Source organism: Oncorhynchus mykiss, chromosome 26 (assembly GCF_013265735.2).
Source record: "Oncorhynchus mykiss isolate Arlee chromosome 26, USDA_OmykA_1.1, whole genome shotgun sequence".
Taxonomy (NCBI): Eukaryota; Metazoa; Chordata; class Actinopteri; order Salmoniformes; family Salmonidae; genus Oncorhynchus; species Oncorhynchus mykiss.
Window position 1 is genome coordinate 23833116 of NC_048590.1, and position 22606 is coordinate 23855721.

General features: G+C 45.2%; 1 protein-coding gene across 1 annotated transcript in view; it reads right to left on the bottom strand.

The window, feature by feature from the left end:
• Positions 1-22606, bottom strand: part of LOC110506445 (immunoglobulin superfamily DCC subclass member 3) — a 126377-nt gene that overhangs the window by 37822 nt on the left and 65949 nt on the right. The window contains exons 3-7 of the mRNA XM_021586057.2: positions 22448-22592; positions 21907-22037; positions 20198-20335; positions 10649-10807; positions 5888-6053 (exon numbers count right to left, since the gene is read on the bottom strand). Coding sequence (XP_021441732.2) covers positions 5888-6053; positions 10649-10807; positions 20198-20335; positions 21907-22037; positions 22448-22592 — 739 coding nt within the window. The remainder of the gene's footprint in view (positions 1-5887; positions 6054-10648; positions 10808-20197; positions 20336-21906; positions 22038-22447; positions 22593-22606) is intronic.

Genomic DNA, 22606 nt, shown 5'->3' on the forward strand with positions numbered 1-22606 from the left:
TTATTGTGACACCATCTTAGCTCACACAGAGTTCACACCAGTCAGACTGTCACAGTGTGTAATTGGTTACAGCGTGCTGCAGGGAGACAGTCTAAAGGGCAACGCACAGGAGAATTTGCATGTTTGATATGTGTGTGTATGTATGCATGTGAATGTGTGTGTGTGCGTACGTGTGTTCCTTGATTAATGTGTGTGCATGCACGTGAGTAAAATACACAATCGATCCCCATTCTTTCTTATCCTATCCTCTCTGGCAGGTCAGTAGCATGAGAGAAAGCTGTAGGGAACAATGTGCAGTATGTGCATGTCTCTGGTGTTGTCCCTTCCATTTGCAGGAACAGACATGCACACACCAGGGTTTCCGTTAGGAACATGTTGCGCCGGACAACGTGACCGGGAAGATTTTAATTTACTGGCCATTTGAGAAATTTACCGGACCCATATGAATTGGTTGTGTAACCAATTAGGGTGTCTACCCACTGTGCGCAGAACGAAATAAATCACATTTAGATTATGGTAATTCATCTGAACAGAGCATGCGACTCCTGTAATGAAGAATCCAGTAAAATATTTGCCAAAATGCAATTAGTGGGAAAACACCATTCTAAACAGTTCACCTGATGAGAGCTGTTCCATATGTGACAGGAATGAAAATCTCAGTTAGAAACTTAGAGGGGGAATCTAATAACAACATCCAGGATGGGTTGTTAATATGACTAGGATTGGTCCTTTGGTTTCTCAACAATGAAAGAAAGTTGATATGAAAACCAATAGAACAGCAGAGAAATGCTGGTTAATGACAGCAGGAAGTCTTTAGAAAATAATTGCCTCCACGTTTCGATGGTTGGATTTTGCCTCGGCTACTTTGAAGCAAGGTAAGACATTTCTCATTTGAAGTAAACCATTCAGGCTTCAAACTATTAAGTATATGTTTTCAAAATTCATACTGCCTCCAGCTCACATTGCAAAGTAGTGGGTGGTGTGTTGATAGCCTGCCTACCGTTACACGCACGGATTGCAATGAGATGTTTTTTTATTTCCCAGCACATTTAAACCAATACGTTCACACGCACACACGCACGCACGCACGCACGCACACACACATACACACATACACACACACTGCTAGGGATGGTGGAACATTCTAATTAAAATCTCACACTGCTAGGTAATCATGCACAGAGGCAGACCTCCAATATCAGATACAAGATATCTATATAACAGCAGAAACAGTGAGCTGGAGGGGCATATCATTACCTCTGCCTTGCACCTGTAGGGAAGACTGGGGCCTGTTGAATGTGGTTGTCTATCCTTTCATTCCCTCCTCCATAGGAATGGAAAACAGCAGGATCTGCTGTGACGACAACAGAAAATAGGGGCTACTTGGGCTTGAACTGGGCTTGAACTGGGCTTGAACTGGGGCTTGAACTGGGGCTTGAACTGGGCTTGAACTGGGCTTGAACTGGGCCTGCATTGCTCGCCCAACCAAGAGAGTGAGTTCTGTAGACTGTTCTGTAGAACTAATACTGTAGCGCACCAGATGGAGACGTACGATGGGCTGTAGGAATGTATCAGAATAGCAATGAGGTAAGCTACCAGCCTCGCACCCAAACACTTACCTCACAACAGTAAGTTAGGATGCCACATAAAGTTATGTTCCATAAATGACTGGGCTGGCTACATTTCGTGCTCGGCTACCTCAGTTTATCAGCCAATTAGCTAATGCTGGTGCTGGAACTCTAGCCTCCATACTAAACCAGTCCCAGCGTAGTGGGTGTGATGCATGAGAGGCTCCAGAGAGATGCAGAGCAGTGTCAGGTGGAGGTCTATCACTAGGCTGCCCTCTAACCCCTCTCCATCTCTCTTTCTCTCCATCACTCTTTCCCTACAACACAGTCTGCTTCAGCCATCCAACTCCAGCGCCTAATGTGCGCGCTCGCTCTCTCTCTCTCTCTGCCTGGCCCTCTCTCTCGCTCTCTCTCTGCCTGGCCCTCTCTCTCTCTCTCTCTCTGCCTGGCCCTCTCTCTCTCTACCTGGCTCTCTCTCTCTCTGCCTGGCCCCTCCCTCTCTGTCTGGCCCTTTCTCTCTCTGCCTGGCCCTCTCTCTCTCTGCCTGGCCCTCTCTCTCTCTGCCTGGCCCTCTCTCTCTCTGCCTGGCCCTCTCTCTCTCTGCCTGGCCCTCTCTCTCTCTGCCTGGCCCTCTCTCTCTCTGCCTGGCCCTCTCTCTCTCTGCCTCGGCCTCTCTCTCTCTCTCTCTATCTCTATGACTGGTAGAGGAGAACAGTGTGTCTGAGTGATGGTAGTGCCTCCACCTCTCTCTCTATCTCTGTGACTGGTAGAGGGGAACAGTGTGTCTGAGTGATGGTAGTGCCTCGGCCTCTCTCTATCTCTGTGACTGGTAGAGGAGAACAGTGTGTCTGAGTGATGGTAGTGACTCGGCCTCTCTCTCTCTATCTCTGTGACTGGTAGAGGGGAGCAGTGTGTCTGAGTGATGGTAGTACCTCTCTCTCTCTCTCTCTCTCTCTCTCTCTCTCTCTATGACTGGTAGAGGGGAACAGTGTGTCTGAGTGATGGTAGTGCCTCGGCCTCTCTCTCTCTCTCTCCCTCTCTCTCTCTCTATCTCTGTGACTGGTAGAGGAGAACAGTGTGTCTGAGTGATGGTAGTGCCTCGGCCTCTCTCTCTCTCTCTCTCTCTCTATCTCTGTGACTGGTAGAGGAGAACAGTGTGTCTGAGTGATGGTAGTGCCCCTCTCTCTCTCTATCTCTGTGACTGGTAGAGGAGAACAGTGTGTCTGAGTGATGGTAGTGCCTCGGCCTCTCTCTCTATCTCTGTGACTGGTAGAGGGGAGCAGTGTGTCTGAGTGATGGTAGTACCTCTCTCTCTCTCTCTCTCTATGACTGGTAGAGGGGAACAGTGTGTCTGAGTGATGGTAGTGCCTCGGCCTCTCTCTCGCTCTCTCCCTCTCTCTCTCTCTATCTCTGTGACTGGTAGAGGAGAACAGTGTGTCTGAGTGATGGTAGTGCCTCGGCCTCTCTCTCTCTCTATCTCTGTGACTGGTAGAGGAAAACAGTGTGTCTGAGTGATGGTAGTGCCCCTCTCTCTCTCTATCTCTGTGACTGGTAGAGGAGAACAGTGTGTCTGAGTGATGGTAGTGCCTCGGCCTCTCTCTCTATCTCTGTGACTGGTAGAGGAGAACAGTGTGTCTGAGTGATGGTAGTGCGTCTCTCTCTCTCTATCTCTGTGACTGGTAGAGGAGAACAGTGTGTCTGAGTGATGGTAGTGCCTCTCTCTCTCTCTATCTCTGTGACTGGTAGAGGAGAACAGTGTGTCTGAGTGATGGTAGTGCCTCTCTCTCTCTCTCTCTCTATCTCTGTGACTGGTAGAGGAGAACAGTGTGTCTGAGTGATGGTAGTGCCTCGGCCTCTCTCTCTCTCTCTCTCTATCTCTGTGACTGGTAGAGGAGAACAGTGTGTCTGAGTGATGGTAGTGCCCCTCTCTCTCTATCTCTGTGACTGGTAGAGGAGAACAGTGTGTCTGAGTGATGGTAGTGCCTCGGCCTCTCTCTCTATCTCTGTGACTGGTAGAGGAGAACAGTGTGTCTGAGTGATGGTAGTGCCTCTCTCTCTCTCTCTATCTCTGTGACTGGTAGAGGAGAACAGTGTGTCTGAGTGATGGTAGTGACTCGGCCTCTCTCTCTCTATCTCTGTGACTGGTAGAGGGGAGCAGTGTGTCTGAGTGATGGTAGTACCTCTCTCTCTCTCTCTCTCTCTCTCTATGACTGGTAGAGGGGAACAGTTTGTCTGAGTGATGGTAGTGCCTCGGCCTCTCTCTCTCTCTCTCCCTCTCTCTCTCTCTATCTCTGTGACTGGTAGAGGAGAACAGTGTGTCTGAGTGATGGTAGTGCCTCGGCCTCTCTCTCTCTCTCTCTCTATCTCTGTGACTGGTAGAGGAGAACAGTGTGTCTGAGTGATGGTAGTGCCTCTGCCTCTCTCTCTATCTCTGTGACTGGTAGAGGAGAACAGTGTGTCTGAGTGATGGTAGTGCCTCTCTCTCTCTCTATCTCTGTGACTGGTAGAGGAGAACAGTGTGTCTGAGTGATGGTAGTGCCTCTCTCTCTCTCTATCTCTGTGACTGGTAGAGGAGAACAGTGTGTCTGAGTGATGGTAGTGCCTCTCTCTCGCTCTCTCTCTCTCTATCTCTGTGACTGGTAGAGGAGAACAGTGTGTCTGAGTGATGGTAGTGCCTCGGCCTCTCTCTCTCTCTCTCTCTATCTCTGTGACTGGTAGAGGAGAACAGTGTGTCTGAGTGATGGTAGTGCCTCGGCCTCTCTCTCTATCTCTGTGACTGGTAGAGGAGAACAGTGTGTCTGAGTGATGGTAGTGCCTCGGCCTCTCTCTCTCTCTCTCTCTCTATCTCTGTGACTGGTAGAGGAGAACAGTGTGTCTGAGTGATGGTAGTGCCTCGGCCTCTCTCTCTCTCTCTCTCTCTCTCTATCTCTGTGACTGGTAGAGGAGAACAGTGTGTCTGAGTGATGGTAGTGCCTCGGCCTCTCTCTCTCTCTCTCTCTCCCTCTATCTCTGTGACTGGTAGAGGAGAACAGTGTGTCTGAGTGATGGTAGTGCCTCAGCCTCTCTCTCCCCATGTACCACTAGGTCTGGAACACCTGCATCATTTACATGAACTTCACTGTCCCACTTTATTGATTTTCTTGTGCATAAGTAATGTAATCACTTCACCATCCGTTGCATTTATAAATATTAACACACACGGATTCTCACTCTTGCAAAACACAGCTGGTGTACAGCACTGAACTTATCATGCATGATAAACCTGTATATAGAACAGAATTTCTTTCATTTCCCACAGCCAGAAACGCACCTAACCTATAAATCTTTCAAAGGCTGACAGTTAGAATGTATGCATAATACGATCTCCCCTGTCTGTTCGAACAAATATAGATCTGCCTCATATGTAATGACACACTATATTCTTTGTGTTATGGGCTCTGGTCAAAAGCAGTGCACTGTATAGGGAATAGGTGCTGTGAAATCTTCAACTGGAAAACATCCAAACACATGCAGGACATTGACAGAATACCTTGAAAAGTATGTGCACCAAATTCAGGACAACCATCCGAGCATCCAGTCACCTGAGATATTACTGAGCTATAACTCCTAGCTATGTTTGGAGTCTACTCTTTGACCTGAATGAGAAGCATTCTGACACCGGCCACCTGGCTGTCTGGCTCCGTGTTTAACGGTTCTGGGGAAACACCGGTGGTGACAACCACTCAGGACAATAAAACAGCAAAGCTCCAAATACAGTAGCAGACTTGAATCATTATCACGACACAGAGCCACTCTCCTAGACCTGGAGCGAGGCCAGTCCCAGGCTCATTACAACCCTCCCGTCTCTCCCTGCCTGCCCCAACCCGCCCAACACAACACTAAACACAGTAACCTGGTCTCGTCATCGCTCTTATGGAGAATGTTAAATGACACAATACACTGGCCGGCCCTTCTGTTCTGTTCCTGGAAATTCCACCGGACAGCCTTGGGAGCCGGTCCAGCAGTGATTCGATAGATACCCTCGTAATGTAATGTCACAGCTCCATTTAAAACAAGACAGTGTATCTCTTGGCAGACATCTTGGCCAGCTGTTTCATTAGCGCAGTAGATCAGAAATAATGGAGCGTTTGATTACGCCGACGACACTGCCAGCCATGCACATATGGCATGTAGCTTTGTTACAGTGGATGGATGGCTGCATGCATGAACGGATATAGTGTTATTACCATACAGAATGAGTACAGTCCCTGTTGCTTTCAGCACACAATTCAATAGAACACACTTAGTATGTGTATCTCCATGGCTGTACGTTAACTCACGTGTTGTTGTTCCTGAGCTTGACGTGCCCTCCAGGCTCCAGGATCTGCCCGTTCTTCAGCCAGGTGAGCTGGGGCACAGGGTCGCCCTGCGCCTGGCAGGTGAAGATAGCAGTGGTGCCCACCGGCCGGGAGATGGACTGGGGAGGCTGCACAAACTCTGCCGGGGCTGTGGCAGACGCAGAGGAAAGAGAAAGACAGATAGTGAGCTACTTACTAACTGAATATAAAGTGCCTTGCTACACAGATACAGTAACCTGCTGACAGGGTCTTTCTCATTCCCCATACTATGCTGCACAACAACTATGATTTTTCACCAGTGGTCAGAAAACATAAGCTACCAAGGTATTTTGAAAAAGCAGGAAGCTCCCAGAGACTTCTAGAGGGAATTATAAAAGGGGAGAGAGGAGTAAAGGCGTATTATCCTGGGCTTAATCCAGCCTAATCACATTGATCAGAATTAGATTGTGTGTGGGGGAGGGGGATTAGAGACAGAGTTTAGCATAACAATTATTAGCTGAGGATCAGATTATCGTCATTGGAACTGAGAAGCAGATCTAGGAACACAAAAAGGGAGGAGGAGGAGGAAGAGGAGAGAACAGGGAATCTATTCACAAATGCAGAATAACTGGTATAGAACACAAACTGAGTGAAAGGCAATGCAGTGCAGATAGAGTATCTTTCCCGAAAGTCTTTCAGTGTTGCACAATTTCACAGCTACTGACCTTCAGCCTCCAGCCAATGATCCCCCCTCCCTCCCTCCCTCCCTCCCTCCCTAGGAGTCATTCTTTCCCTCCTCTCTTTGAGCTATGAGCCATGCTCCGTTTGCGCTAATTGACACAAAGCTACAGGTAATGCAAATCTCTATTACCTCTTAATTAAACAGTGTTTAGTTTCGCCTCAAATGTGTGATTACACTCCTCCGGATCTGATCAGAGCTGTTTGTTGTTATTGCTGTTGCTATTTCTGTTGGGGTAATTATCTCCCCTCATTATTCATAGCTACAGGTATTATTAGCCACATCAATATTTTCATATATGAAAGGAGTTATTTTCATAATAACTTCCTAGTGAGTGGGAAGACAATTAGACCGCAATTAGGGTCGTAATTTAGAATGAGATCATTCCCACAATCAGCAACTGTTTTCCCTTCAGCAGGTGTATTTGCCAGTCAGCTATCCTTCTGGTTCTAATCTTTCTATCTCAAATCAAATCAAAGTTTATTTGTCACGTGCGCCAAATACAACAGGTATTTACAGTGAAATGCTTACTTACAGGCTCTAACCAAAAGTGCAAAAAAGGTATTAGGTGAACAATAGGTAGGTAAAGAAATAAAACAGCAGTAAAAAGACAGGCTATATACAGTAGCGAGGCTATAAAAGTAGCCAGGCTACATACAGACACCTGTTAGTCAGACTGATTGAGGTAGTATGTACATGTAGATATGGTTAAAGTGACTATGCATATATGATGAACAGAGAGTAGCAGTAGTGTAAAAGAGGGGTTGGCGGGTGGTGGGTAGCGGGACACAATGCAGATAGCCCGGTTAGCCAATATAGCAGCCCCCCCCCACCCCTATTTTTACGATGCTGCGACACATTAACTATGCAAATAGTCCGGGTAGCCATTTGATTACCTGTTCAGGAGTCTTATGGCTTGGGGGTAAAAACTGTTGAGAAGCCTTTTTGTCCTAGACTTGGCACTCCGGTACCGCTTGCCATGCGGTAGTAGAGAGAACAGTCTATGACTGGGGTGGCTGGGGTCTTTGACAATTTTTAGGGCCTTCCTCTGACACCGCCTGGTGTAGAGGTCCTGGATGGCAGGCAGCTTAACCCCAGTGATCTACTGGGCCGTACGGACTACCCTCTGTAGTGCCTTGCAGTCAGAGGCCGAGCAATTGCCGTACTAGGCAGTGATGCAACCTGTCAGGATGCTCTCGATGTTGCAGCTGTAGAACCTTTTGAGGATCTCAGGACCCATGCCAAATCTTTTTAGTTTCCTGAGGGGAAATAGGTTTTGTCATTCCCTTTTCACGACTGTCTTGGTGTGTTTGGACCATTCTAGTTGGTTGTTGATGTGGGCTCTAAAGGAACTTGAAGCTCTCAACCTGCTCCACTACAGCCCCGTCGATGAGAATGGCATGCTCGGTCCTCCTTTTCCTGTAGTCCACAATCATCTCCTTAGTCTTGGTTACGTTGAGGGATAAGGTTATTATTCTGGCACCACCCGGCCAGGTCTCTGACTTCCTCCCTATAGGCTGTCTTGTCATTGCCGGTGATTAGGCTGTTGTGTCATCTGAAAACGTAATGATGGTGTCGGAGTCGTGCCTGACCATGCAGTCGTGGGTGAACAGGGAGTACTGGAGGGGACTGAGCACGCACCCCTGGGGAGCTCCAATGTTGAGGGTCAGCGTGGCAGTTGTGTTGCTACCTACCCTCACCATATGGGGGCGGCCCATCAGGAAGTCCAGGATCCAGTTGCAGAGGGAGGTGTTTAGTCCCAGGATCCTTAGCTTAGTGATGAGCTTTGAGGGCACTATGGTGTTGAACGCTGAGCTGTAGTCAATTAATAGAATTCTCACATAGGTGTTCCTTTTGTCCAGGTGGGAAAGGGCAGTGTGGAGTGCAATAGAGATTGTATCATCTGTGGATCTGTTTGGGCGGTATGCAAATTGAAGTGGGTCTAGGGTTTCTGGGATAATGGTGTTGATGTGAGCCATTACCAACCCTTCAACCTATACTGTCTTCCTATAAACAAACCCTCCCCTTTCCAGTTCTAGTTATTTAGCATCCTCTATCTAAACTATCTTCCTGTAAACAAAACCTACCCTTTCCAGTTCTAGTAATTTAGCATCCTCTATCTAAACTATCTTCCTGTAAACAAATCCTCCCCTTTCCAGTTATAGTTATTTAGCATCCTCTATCTAAACTATCTTCCTGTAAACAAACCCTCCCTTTTCCAGTTCTAGTAATTTAGCATCCTCTATCTAAACTATCTTCTTGGAAACAAACCCTCCCCTTTCCAGTTCTAGTTATTTAGCATCCTCTATCATAACTATCTTCCTGTAAACAAACCCTCCCCTTTCCAGTTCTAGTTATTTAGCATCCTCTATCTAAACTATCTTCCTGTAAACAAACCCTCCCCTTTCCAGTTCTAGTTATTTAGCATCCTCTATCTAAACTATCTTCCTGTAAACAAACCCTCCCCTTTCCAGTTCTAGTTATTTAGCATCCTCTATCTAAACTATCTTCCTGTAAACAAAACCTCCCCTTTCCAGTTCTAGTTATTTAGCATCCTCTATCCATCTAATTCTCATCTTAAGAGAAGAGGTGTTACGATGGTTTTCTAATCTCAGCTATCTCCATACTGTGTCACCCTGTCAGTAAAAGTGTGGGACCTGAAATTCACAACATTCTAGGCACTGTGGTATGATGAGGATTAGGTTGGCTCGACCCTCCTGACCATCTCTCTCTCCAACTCCCTTTTCATCTCTCCATCTCCATCTCTCTCTCTCTCATCTCTCTCTCTCTCTCTCTCTCTCTCTCTCTCCATCTCTCTCTGTTTGCTCTTTAGAGGCTGTGTGTATGTGAGTAGGGGCTAGAGGGAAGGGCTGGAGGGAGGCAGGGGGATGGTGGGTCAGGGAGAGTACTGATGTGCAATTGTGGTGTGGGTCTGATCAGCACTCTTTCCCCCATTCCCTCTCTATCTTTCGCTCTCCGTCTTTCAACCCTCTCCTCTCTCTCTCTAACCTTCTCTCTTTCCCTCTCCCCCTACTCTCTATTACTCTCTTCCCCAATCTGTCTTTCTCTCTCTCTCTCTCTCTCTCTCTCTCTCTCCCCTCACTTTCTCACTCTGAGGTAAATGAAGGGTAGTGCAGTGAGCAGAGGGCCGCTGTGCCAACCATCTGGCCAGGAAGATTACATAAATTCTCTTAAGCAACAGCCTACCTTACTCTGATCAAAACATTCGGCCGGACGGCGGGAGAGAGTCACCTGTATGCTGCTACTCTATGCAGTCACTGAGGCCTTATCACCATAACAACCCTCTCATAGCCAGACAGTCAGTCAGTCATATGTGCCCCGACTGTGAAATACGTCCAGGAGAACATTGCTGCCATGAGAATATGAAGCAATGCTTCTTGAAGGCTGTGTCCACAGCAAGGCTTCAGCCTTTTCGTTTCTTATCATAAAACACATGTATTGTATATCGCACCAGATCGTTAGCTGAGGGCGCGTTCTAGTTTTCACTGATCGATAAAGAAACCATAGACATCGACACATAATCAACAGCATGGCTTTCTTCCATAGCCTTCTATAGCAGGGCCTTGTCTAACAACAGACAGGAAGATTCAATGAAATATTGACTGGGAGCAGTATTGCTATTGGCTGGGGCCAAGGGCAGGGTTCTTTGGTTGATAAGCATGTGAGGAACACGCTGAATGCCTCCTGCTTGGTCGGAAGGCTCTACCCGCACTACTAACCACCTCCAACTGGTAAAAAATGTGTAAGAAAATTGCACAGCGAATGAGACACACACACATTTGTTTTACTAACCTTGTGGGGACCTAAAATTGATTTCCATTCAAAATCACACACATAAACACACCAGTGGAGGCTGGAGGGAGGAGCTATAGGAGGATGGGCTCATCCTCTTATAGCTCCTCCCACCAACCTCCACTGACACACACACACACACACACACACACACACACACACACACACACACACACACACTATCCTGAGTGGGTGTGTAACTAAAGGTTCACCTTGGACCACCAGACGTCCCTGAGCGGTTCTGCGTACACGGGTCCCTGGTTTGTTGGCAGCGCAGACGTAGACGCCAGAGTGCTGGACCCCGACATCTGTGATCATCAGGTTCCCTGTACCCAGCACCTGGATGCCCTCCACACCTATCGGACGGCCATCTGAGGAGAGAGGAGAGGAGGAGAAAAGAGAAGAGGAGGAAAGGAAGGGAGGGGAGGAGAGTAGGGAATAGGACAGGAGATTAAATTAGGGAAGGGATAGAGATTCAGAGAAAGAGAGAGAAGAGGAGGAAAGGAGTGAGATAGCAAATTAGCTGAATTAGCTTAGAATAAAAAATAAAAAACACTTTAAATATACTAAAAAAGGCTATAAAAATACCAAGGGAGATAAATGATTGATTAAACATACTATAATGTACACAAAATATTCAACGCTGGAGAAGAGGAGACGCTAAAGGTGACTTTTCCCTTAATTGAGGAAAAGCAAATTTAGTAAATCTGTTTTCTCTGTGAGAGCTTCCCATGTCTGGAACACACTGCCATCAGACACATATAACTGCACCACCTATCACACTTTCACAAAAAACATGAAGACATGGCTAAAGGTCAATCAGATTTGTGAACATGGTCCCTAGCTGTGTGTTGCCGCTTTCCATGTTGCCTGTTGTCTGTAGCTTGTGAGGTGTGGAAACACTTTGTTGCTTTTATGGATTTGGTCTTGTTGCTTTTTGTCCTATGTTGCTCTGTGTGTATGCTACGTCTTGCTTGTCCTATGTTGCTCTGTCTGTATGCTACGTCTTGCTTGTCCTATGTTGCTCTGTCTGTATGCTACGTCTTGCTTGTCCTATGTTGCTCTGTCTGTATGCTACGTCTTGCTTGTCCTATGTTGCTCTGTCTGTATGCTACGTCTTGCTTGTCCTATGTTGCTCTGTCTGTATGCTACGTCTTGCTTGTCCTATGTTGCTCTGTCTGTATGCTACGTCTTGCTTGTCCTATGTTGCTCTGTCTGTATGCTACGTCTTGCTTGTCCTATGTTGCTCTGTCTGTATGCTACGTCTTGCTTGTCCTATGTTGCTCTGTCTGTATGCTACGTCTTGCTTGTCCTATGTTGCTTTGTCTGTATGCTACGTCTTGCTTGTCCTATGTTGCTCTGTCTGTATGCTATGTCTTGCTTGTCCTATGTTGCTCTGTCTGTATGCTACGTCTTGCTTGTCCTATGTTTCTCTGTCTGTATGCTACGTCTTGCTTGTCCTATGTTGCTCTGTGTGTGCTCACTGCTCAATGATTGTCTATATTGTAATTGTTTTTAATAACCTGCCCAGGGACTGAGGTTGAAAATTAGCTGGCTGGCTAAAACCGGCACTTTTACTGAAACGTTGATTAATGTGCACTGTCCCTGTAAAAATAAAATTAAGTCAATAAAATTGCCCCATACCGCTGCAAAACACATTCCACAGTAAATATCAGAGCAGTTCTCACAAGTGTGACAGAGCACGTCTTGTGAGAATCACCATATTCAGTAGAAAGGTGGCAAACGAGGCGAGTGTATTGGGTGAGGGCCAAGGCCACGCCGACACAGTCAGTGACACAGAAGAACTATGTTGCCACGACTTCATTTGGTGTTAGTGTGTGTAATTGTATGTGTGTGTGAGGGGGTCTGTTTTACATCCCCAGTCCCGTCCTCCCCACCCCGCTCTGACAGGCTAGTGACACACACACATACATGCACATGCACACGCACACACACCAGTTTGATCTCACGGTTTGACAAAGCCCTCTACTGCCTTAGGCACACCATGCTTTAAACTGGGGAAATGCCCTGGATAAGCTAGGCTGCCACTCCCCTCTGTCCCTCCATCAAATACCCTGTCCTGCTCTCTGTCTCTTCCTATTTCAATGGCCTTATAATGGGGGTAGGACCAACAAAGACATGGCACAGCCGAAGATATTTCAGTCCCTCTCTATCTTTGTAACATCTGCGTCTTGTGTGTCCCGGCTTAGAGTGTTAAAGGGCTGTGCGGGGGACATGGCCGCTATGCTAAAAGCCTGCAGAGAAAGCAGACTGGCCATCCTCCTCTCCTCACATCTTCAAACAGACAGCTAGCAGACAGCTAGCCAGCCAGCCAGAGACTGGGGCCATATGGCCTGGGCCAGGCCTTTTATAGGAGGACAACACATGTCTCCTCTGTGAGCACTGTGTGCATCTGAGCAGAGCCACCACAAGGAAAGGGAGGGACATTTGGAAACACTCCACAAACCTGGACCTCGACAAGACAATGCACTGTGGGCTGAAGAGAAACACGAGAATGGAAAAAGGTGGACAGTGCATCCAGACAGAGTTCACGAGAATGCCTTCAAAATAGAATATACAAACCTCAGCCCTTTCTGAGTTATTGTAGCTGCAGTGAACAGCACCAACAGTGGGCTGTAGGCTACAGGATTTAGAACATAGGAACCTATTATTCATACGTATTTACAATCCAATTGAAACAGCCTGGTCAGCTATGTCAGCAAGTGGAGTTTCCTATTGACTGTAGTAGAAGCTATGGCTAGAACAGTATAACTTAAACATGCTCCATGGTACTATTAAGTGCAAGCCTCAGGCTCTCAGCCTGACCCTCCGACTCCCAGCCACAGCCCAGTTTCATAACTAAAGGGACTCAGCTAGGAGTGGCTAAACAACTGTGAACCATATAATGGGCGTTATTACCCCTCTACAATAAGCCTGACTCAAGTCGGGCTAGCTGCTGAGTGAACTGTAAAATCAACAGAGTTGGACACAGTTTACAGTTCCTCCATGGCTACCTCTTATCTCTCCAGACACACTCTCTCTCACAGAAACTTGATCTCTCTCTTGCTCTCTATCTGTCTGTGTGTGTGTGTGTGTGTGTGTGTGTGTGCGTGTGCGTGTGTGTGTGCTGTCTGAATGGATGCCGCTATCTCTATGTCAGTCTGTAATGTAGTTAGTGTCAAAGCAGGCAGAGAGCCAGCAAAAAGTAGCCCAGAGAGCACCAGTGCTGATGAATGAAAAGCTCCAAACAAACTCTGGCATTAAGGAATGACTGATGTGAATCTATTAAATTCATTATCCAGCTTATCCCCAGGCCGTCACTCCCTGTAATCTAATACACTAAAATCCAGAGGCGTCATGTCCACAAGGAGACGTGCCCCCTCAGATTTGTCCTGTTTTTACATTTTTCAGATGTTAAATTAATAACTTTTTTTTAAAGCCCCCGCTTCATCATCATTATTTATAAAAAAGATCTGTCAGCAGTATTTTGCAGAGGGGACATACTGACTATCACCCCCCATTCTTACCAGATGCACCACAGAGCAAAGATATGCTACGTCAGCGGAGGAGAGAGTCGAGAGAGTGTCGAGTGATTTTAACTGCCGGTGATGGGCAGGACTCGCAGGAGGAATGTTTGTAAATTAATTTGATCAAGCTATGTGGCCTATTGATTCCTTTTTGATGAATAAATAAAACAAAAAATGTTGTTGTTTCTCTGGAATACTAGTCACCTAGCAATTTTATGAAGTTGGCTTTAGCTAGCCCAGATAGGTTCCCAATCTCCCAACCTCATAATTAGCTACCGAGCCATTTCAGGCTATAACTCAAGATAGAGTAGCTTGTATAACTATCTCTGCTGGCTTGCCTACAGGCAAGGTTGCTAGACTTTAGAAAATACTAAAATAGCTTTAATTATTGGGTTATTGTACTATATACCGGTGTGGCAGTTCTAGTAAACAGCTAAGGCATAAAAGTTCTTAACTTCTTCGATATAGGGGGCGCTCTTTTAATTTTTGGATGAAAAACGTTCCCGTTTTAAACAAGATATTTTGTCACGAAAAGATGCTCGACTATGCATATAATTGACAGCTTTGGAAAGAAAACACTCTGATGTTTCCAAACCTGCAAAGATATTGTCTGTGAGTGCCACAGAACTGATGTTACAGGCGAAACCCAGATAAAAAATCTATCAGGAAGTGCCGCATTTTTTGAAACCGCCTCATTTCAATGACTCCTTATATGGCTGTGGAGGAGCTAGGGGTCAGCTTACATTTTCCACGTTTTCCCAAGGTGTCTGCAGCATTGTGACGTATTTGTAAGCATATCATTGGAAGATTGACCATAAGAGACTACATCTACCAGGTGGTCGCTTGGTGTCCTCCGTCGCAATTATTGCGTAATCTCCAGCTGCAGTATTTTTCCTTTTGCCTTTGATGAGAAACCGACTGCCAGGAATGATTTTTCATCTAATAGATTTGTGAAAAACACATTGAGGATTGATTCTAAACAACGTTTGCCATGTTTCTGTCGATATTATGGAGCTAATTTGGAAAAAAGTTTGGCGTTGTGTTGACTGCATTTTCAAACGTGATGAACAAAACGGAACTATTTCTCTTACACAAATAATATTTTTGGAAAAAATCTCGTCATTGAAAACATCCGAAGTTCTTCAAAGGTAAATTATTTTATTTGAATGCTTTTCTTGTTTTTGTGAAAATGTTGCCTGCTGAATGCTAGGCTTAATGCTAGGCTAGGCTATCAATACTCTTACACAAATGCTTGTGTAGCTTTGGTTAAAGCATATTTTGAAAATCTGAGACGACAGTGTTGTTAACAAAAAGCTAAGCTTGTGTTTCAATATATTTATTTCATTTCATTTGCGATTTTCATGAATAGGAAATGTTGCGTTATGGTAATGAGCTTGAGGCTATGATTACGCTCCCGGATACGGGATTGCTTGACGGTAGAGGTTAAAGCTGCAATATGTAACTTTTAGGGCAACCTGACAAAATTGACATAGAAATGTGAGTAATAGATCTGTCATTTTCATTGAAAGCAAGTCTAAGAAGCGGTTGATCTTTTCTATGTGTGCTATTTCTATGCTTCCCGTTCTTAACCTCTTATGGATCCCTTCACGTGCCAATCCCTTTAGCGGGATCAATTTGACAACATCCAGTGAAATGGCAACGCGCCAAATTCAAACTACAGGAATATCAATATTCAACATTCACGAACATATATATGTTATACATCAAAATAAAGCTTAACTTCTTGTTAATCCAGCCGCTGTGTCAGATTTCAAAAAGGCTTTACGGCGAAAGCAGACCATGCGATTATCTGAGTACAGCGCCCCGCATACAAACACATGAAAATCATATTTCAATCAGACAGGTGCGCCACAAAAGTCAGAAATAGCTATATAATTAATGCCTTACCTTTGAAGATCTTCTTCTGTTGGCACTCCAAAAGTTCCAGAAACATCACAAATGGTCCTTTTGTTCGATAATGTCCTTCTTTATTGCCCAAAAATGTCAATTTATTTGGCGCGTTTGATTCAGAAATACACCGGTTTCAACTCGCCCAACATTCCTACAAAGTATCCAATAGATTACCTGTAAACTTGGTCCAAACATTTCAAATGTTTTCAAAACTAATCCAACCTCAGGTACCCTAAAACGTAAACAATCGATCAAATTTAAGTTTCTAATACCGGATAAAAACATTGTGAAGTGCGTTCCAGTTCATGCGCACCAACACAGTAGAGTCCACCTGTAGTGACACTTACAATGAATAGCACTAACTCTTAATTTCTCAAAAGAAAAACATCAACCAATTTCTAAAGACTGTTGACATCTAGTGGAAGCCATAGGAACTGCAACCAGGTTCCCATAGAAAACAATTGGAAAACACAATGACCACAAAAATAAATTTCACTGGATGGATTGTGCTCGGGGTTTCACCTGCCAAATCAGTTATACTCACAGACATTATTCTAACAGTTTTAGAAACTTCAGAGTGTTTTCTGTCCAAATCAACTACTTATATGCATATCCTAGCTTCTGGGCCAGAGTAGCAGGCAGTTCACGTTGGGCACACTCTTCATCCGGACGTCAAAACACTGCCCCCTAGCCTTAAGAAGTTTTAAGTTCCGTTTTTTGGATCTTTTATTTTAGTATTGTACACCAACTTCAAACAGCTGAAAATACAGCAGGTTATATTGTACAATAATTCTCTACACTATGCATTGCTTGTTTGTCACAAACTGAAATTGGGTGAACTATTTTAATTTTTTAAATAGATTTTTATTTTTATGTAACCCCTTTTTTCTCCCCAATTTCATGGCATCCAATTGTTAGTAGTTACAGTCTTGTCTCATCGCTGCAACTCCCGTACGGACTCAGGAGAGGCGAAGGTCGAGAGCCATGCGTCCTCCGAAACACAACCTAACCAAGCCGCCCTTCTTCTTGACACAATGCCCATCCAACCCGGAAGCCAGTCACACCAATGTGTCGGAGGAAACATCTGGCGACCTGGTCAGCATGCACTGCGCCCGGCCCGCCACAAGAGTCACTAGTGCGCGATGAGACAAGGATATCCCTGCCGGCCAAACCCTCCCTAAGCTAGCCTTAGACCACTGCGCCACCCGGGAGGCCCTTATTTGAATTTTAGCAACCAGGAAATGGCAGAGCAATTTCTGCATATTGCACCTTTAAAGAATCAATGTACATCATTAATTAAAATTACAATTGAAAATCTAAAGAGGTATGCTTAGATAACCTATGCAGAAAATCATATATAGAGATGGCGCCAACAGACACGACAGCTCTGCTTCTAGCTCCTAAGCAACGTTGCAGTATTTAGATTTGTTTGTGTGTAATTTCTTACATTATTAGACCAGAACATTTTTTGTGTTATTACATACAGCTGGAAATAACTTTTGGATATCAGAGCGGCGGTAACTCACCAGCATTAATGACCAGGAATACGACTTTCCCGAACTGGACCCTTCATTCTCACCTCCCAGGTGAATTGAACTTATCCCAGAGGCTGCTCCAATACGCCCCCGGTGGAGAGAGGTATTCAGAGTGGACTTCTAGTCCGACTCAGGAGGCATGCACGCCATCCACCGCTTCTGAGTATATTACTCGCTAATGTTCCGTCTCTGGACTATAAAGTAGTCGAGCTCAGGGCGAGGATCTCCTTCCTGCTAGACATCAGGGACAGTAACATACTCTGTTTCACAGAATCATGGCTCTCTCCGGTTATACTGTCCCCGTTCTTAAAGGTGCTCTGTGCAACTGGGTCCTGGACTTCCTGACGGGCTGACCCCAGGTGGTGAAGGTAAGATACAACACCTCCACTTTGCTGATCCTCAACACAGGGGCCCAACAAGGGCGCATGCTCAGGCCCCTCCTGTACTCCTTGTTCACCTATGCCTGCGTGGCCACGCACGTCTCCAACTCAATCATCATGTTTGCAGACGACTCAACAGTAGTAAGCCTGACTACCAACAATGACAAGACAGCCTACAGGGAGGAGTTGAGGGCCCTGGGGGAGTGGTGCCAGGAAAATAACCTCTCCCTCAATGTCAACAAAATGAAGGAGCTGATCGTGGACATCAGGAAACAGCAGAGGGAGCACACCCCTATCCACATCAACAGTAGAGAAGGTAAAACGCTTTAAGTTAGTCAGCGTACACATCACTGACAATCTGAAATGGTCCACCCTCACAGACATTGTGGTGAAGAAGGCGCAACAGCGCCTCTTCAACCTCAGGAGGCTGAAGAAATTTGGCTTGGCCCCTAAGACCCTTACAAACTTATAGATGTTCAATTGAGAGCATCATGTCGGGCTGTATCACTGCCTGGTACGGTAACTGCACTGCCAGCAACCGCAGGGCTCTCCAGAGGGTGGTGCGGTCTGCCCAACGCATCACCGGGGGCACACTGCCTGCCTTCCAGATCACATACAGCACCCGATGTCACAGGAAGCCCAAAAAGACCATTAAGGACATCAACCACCCGAGCCACTGCCTGTTCACCCCGCTATCATCCAGAAGGTGAGATCAGTACAGGTGCATCAAAGCTGGAACCGAGAGACTGAAAACAGCTTCTATCTCAAGGCCATCAGACTGTTAAATAGCCATCACTAGCCGGCCACCACTCGGTTACTCAACCCCACAATTTAGAGGCTGCTGCCCTATGTACATAGACATGGAATTGCTAGTCATTTTAATAATGTTTACATACTGCTTTACTCATTTCATATGTATATACTGGATTCTACTGCATTTTAATCAATGCCACTCTGACATTGCTCATCCTAATATTTATATAATTCTTAATTCAATTCATTAATTTTAGATTTGTGTGTATTATTGTGAATTGCTAGATATTACTGCCCTGTTGGAGCTAGGAACACAAGCATTTCGCTACATTTCGCTACATCCACAATAACATCCACAATAACATCTGCTGTGTATTTGACCAATACAATTTGATTTGATATATTTTTTTACATAAAATTAGGCAATAATTATTATGGGTCTAGATTGCAGGAAAAAGTTGTTTCAGGTGTTTGAAAAATGCAAAATTCTCAAACTATACCACCCCCTCCATCTTCGCATACTTTGTGCCCCCCTCTAAAATAATGGCTGCATGACGCCCCTGTTGAAATCCCATCCTGTCAGCATTTAATTACAGCAACATCGTGCAAGGCAATATCCACAATCTGATTATGGCTCCTCTCTGGTTGGGGAGGGGCTGCAATTTACATTTTGAACAGCAAATCAGATTGGATAATAGCTTTGAAAAACAAATATCAGATTGCAAAATTGGTAGCAGCAGAGTTTGAGTGATAGCCAAGAGGAACGTTTGAAGTGTGGGGGGCTGAATCCTGCCTGGGCTCAACACCTCTAAGCAATTACGGTGGATCTCCCACCGTGTGTCACTTACTCACTTTCATCTCGACCAGGAGAGTAAAGAATACATTCATCAAAAAATAAGACTGTGTTTAGCCCCGCAAAGACTCATATAGGCTGCAATCCCCTGCGTCATGTGTACAGAAGATGAATGTTCTATTAGACATTACATAAAGGAACATACTACACGTATGTACACAATTCAGAGATGAGCTAACCCAGACACACATACATACATGCACACACACATCCACACAACTGTACGTGCGTACAAAAACACACACAAATACACACTGGACAGCAGTAGCCTACTTAATCACTGTGCTGTACCACATTAGAAGCAGTCACTGAACACAGCTTTTTTTCTCCATTCATTTATATCAAGGTCAGCAAGATAATGTCTGGTAAATAGGCTTTCAACATTCCAAATCCTTTGGATCCATCTGGGAAACAATGGGCTCCGTGTATGCAGTGAAGGCAGCATACCATGACCAATTTCACACACAAAGCCGCTGTATCTTAATGTATCAAAATATCCCGTTTAACAGAATGTCCTCTTCAATCTCTGTATTTTGCCTGTGTGCTTTATATAAATGTTTATATAATTCAGCTATACTACTATGGTGACATGGTTTTATGTCAGCTGCAGTAGTGATGTACTTCAAGTCGGGTTTCGGATGATTGCAAACTAGACAAGCAATCTAGCATGGAACCTTATGGAAGATAGAAGGGTTCTATAGCCCTTAAGGCCTGAGAGGCAGGGGGGTTTAACCCCTGTTCAGCACCCTGAAGGCTGAAGCTTTGATTTGATGTAAAAGAGAAAGCGGGGTTTTGGTCTTACCAAGCCTGCTCCATGACACGATGGGGCGGGGATATCCTGTGGCAACACATTCCAAGATGGCCGTCTGGTGAACGGTGAGAGTGAGGTTTTCAGGACCCACGAGGATCATGGGCTCTTTGTAAACAGAAGACTGGGATACTGAGGGAGAAGAGAGTGACGCAAGCGTGAGCGTGCAAGAGCTTTATGGATTGCAACATTTAATTGGATTTCACTGTTCTGCATCATCTTGGCGATGACGCTGTGTGAGATGATGCATAGCCACATATTTGTGTGTTGGGTGGGTATCCAGGGAAGGTGTGTATGTGTGTGTGTATGTCTGTATGTATGTATGTATGCATGTATTAGAGGTCGACTGATTAATCGGAATGGCCGATTAATTAAGGCCGATTTCAAGTTTTCATTACAATCGGAAATCGGTATTTTTGGGCGCCGATTTGCCGTTTTTTTTTTCTCACCTTTATTGAATCTTTATTTAATTTTAATTTTTTTATTTTTTTTTATTTAACTAGGCAAGTCAGTATTATTCTTATTTTCAATGACGGCCTAGGAACGGTGGGTTAACTGCCTCGTTCAGGGGCAGAAAGACAGATTTTCACCTTGTCAGCTTGGGGGATCCAATCTTGCAACCTTACAGTTAACTAGTCCAACGCAATAACGACCTGCCTCTCTCTCTGTTACGCAAATGCAGTAAGTCAAGGTAAGTTGCTAGCTAGCATTAAACTTAACTACACATGGTTGATGATATTACTAGATATTATCTAGCGTGTCCTGCATTGCATATAATCTGACTAAGCATACAAGCATACAAGTATCTAAGTATCTGACTGAGCGGTGGTAGGCAGAAGCAGGCGGGTAAACAGCACTTTCGTGCGCTTTGCCAGCAGCTTTTCGTTGTGCGTCAAGCATTGCGCTGTTTATGACTTTAAACCTATCAACTCCCGAGATGAGGCTGGTGTGACCGAAGTGAAATGGCTGTCTAGTTAGCGCGTGCTAATAGCGTTTCAAACTTCACTCGCTCTGAGCCTTGGGGTGGTTGTTTCCCTTGCTCTGCATGGGTAACGCTGCTTCGATGTGGTGGCTGTTGTCGTTGTGTTGCTGGTTCAAGCCCAGGGAGGAGCGAGGAGAGGGACGGAGGCTATACTGTTACACTGGCAATACTAAAGTGCCTATAAGAACATTCAATAGTCAAAGGTTAATGAAATACAAATGGTATAGAGGGAAATAGTCCTATAATAACTACAACCTAAAACTTCTTACCTGGGAATATTGAAGACTCATGTTAAAAGGAACCACCAGCTTTCATATGTTCTCATGTTCTGAGCAAGGAACTGAAACGTTAGCTCTCTTACATGGCACATATTGCACTTTTACTTTCTTCTCCAACACTTTGTTTTTGCATTATTTAAACCAAATTTAACATGTTTCATTATCTACTTGAGGCGAAATTGATTTTATTGATGTATTATATTAAGATAAAATAAGTGTTAATTCAGTATTGTTGTAATTATTATTACAAATACATTTTTTAAAATAAATAAATTATATATATATAATATATATATATATATATATTTTTTAATCGGCCGATTAATCGGTATCGGCTTTTTTGGTCCTCCAATAATCGGTATCGGCGTTGAAAAATCATAATCGGTCGACCTCTAGTCTGTATGTATGTATGTATGTATGTATGTATGTATGAGTATTGAGACCTGAGACGGTGAGGCGAGCCCCGGCACTGTGCTTTACTCCTGCACTGTTGTGGGCCACACAGCAGAACACACCACTATCCTCCTGACGCAGACCTGTGATCTGCAGAACACCAGTGGGGAGCAGGGTATACCTGCCAGAGAGAAGGAATGGGAGGAGGGTGGGAGAGAGAGAGGGTGGGGGAGGGAGGGAGGGCAGAGGGAGAAAGTGAAAGAGAGAGAGGGAGTGGGGAGAAGAGAGAGAGAGTGAGAGAAAAAGAAAGAGAATCAAGGGAGTAGATCATTGTTTGCTTGATTAAGTGTGTTTACACATGCAACGTAAACTCAATTTCAAACATCTAGACAGACACAAGGGACACTGGATTCCAGGTGGTGTTGATCTGAGCTGAGTGAGGTTTGGCTGGGTAACAGGTAAGTGAAGGTTGTGAAGCTGCTACAGTGAATGTGTTAACAGCCAGAGTTCGGTGTGCAGGTACAGTAGACCTACAGTAGTTGGTAGGCACAGCCGAAGTGATTAACACAGAGGAACCCTACTTTACTGTACCTCTCATCCTTAGTGTCCACAGAGCGGCCATCTTTCTCCCAGCTGATGGCAGGCTCAGGCAGGCCGTGAATCTGGCACTGGAACCGCCCCATGCCCGCCTCCTCCGCACGCACTGACCGCGGCTGGACATGGAACTCCGCCATCGCTGGAGAGAAAGGG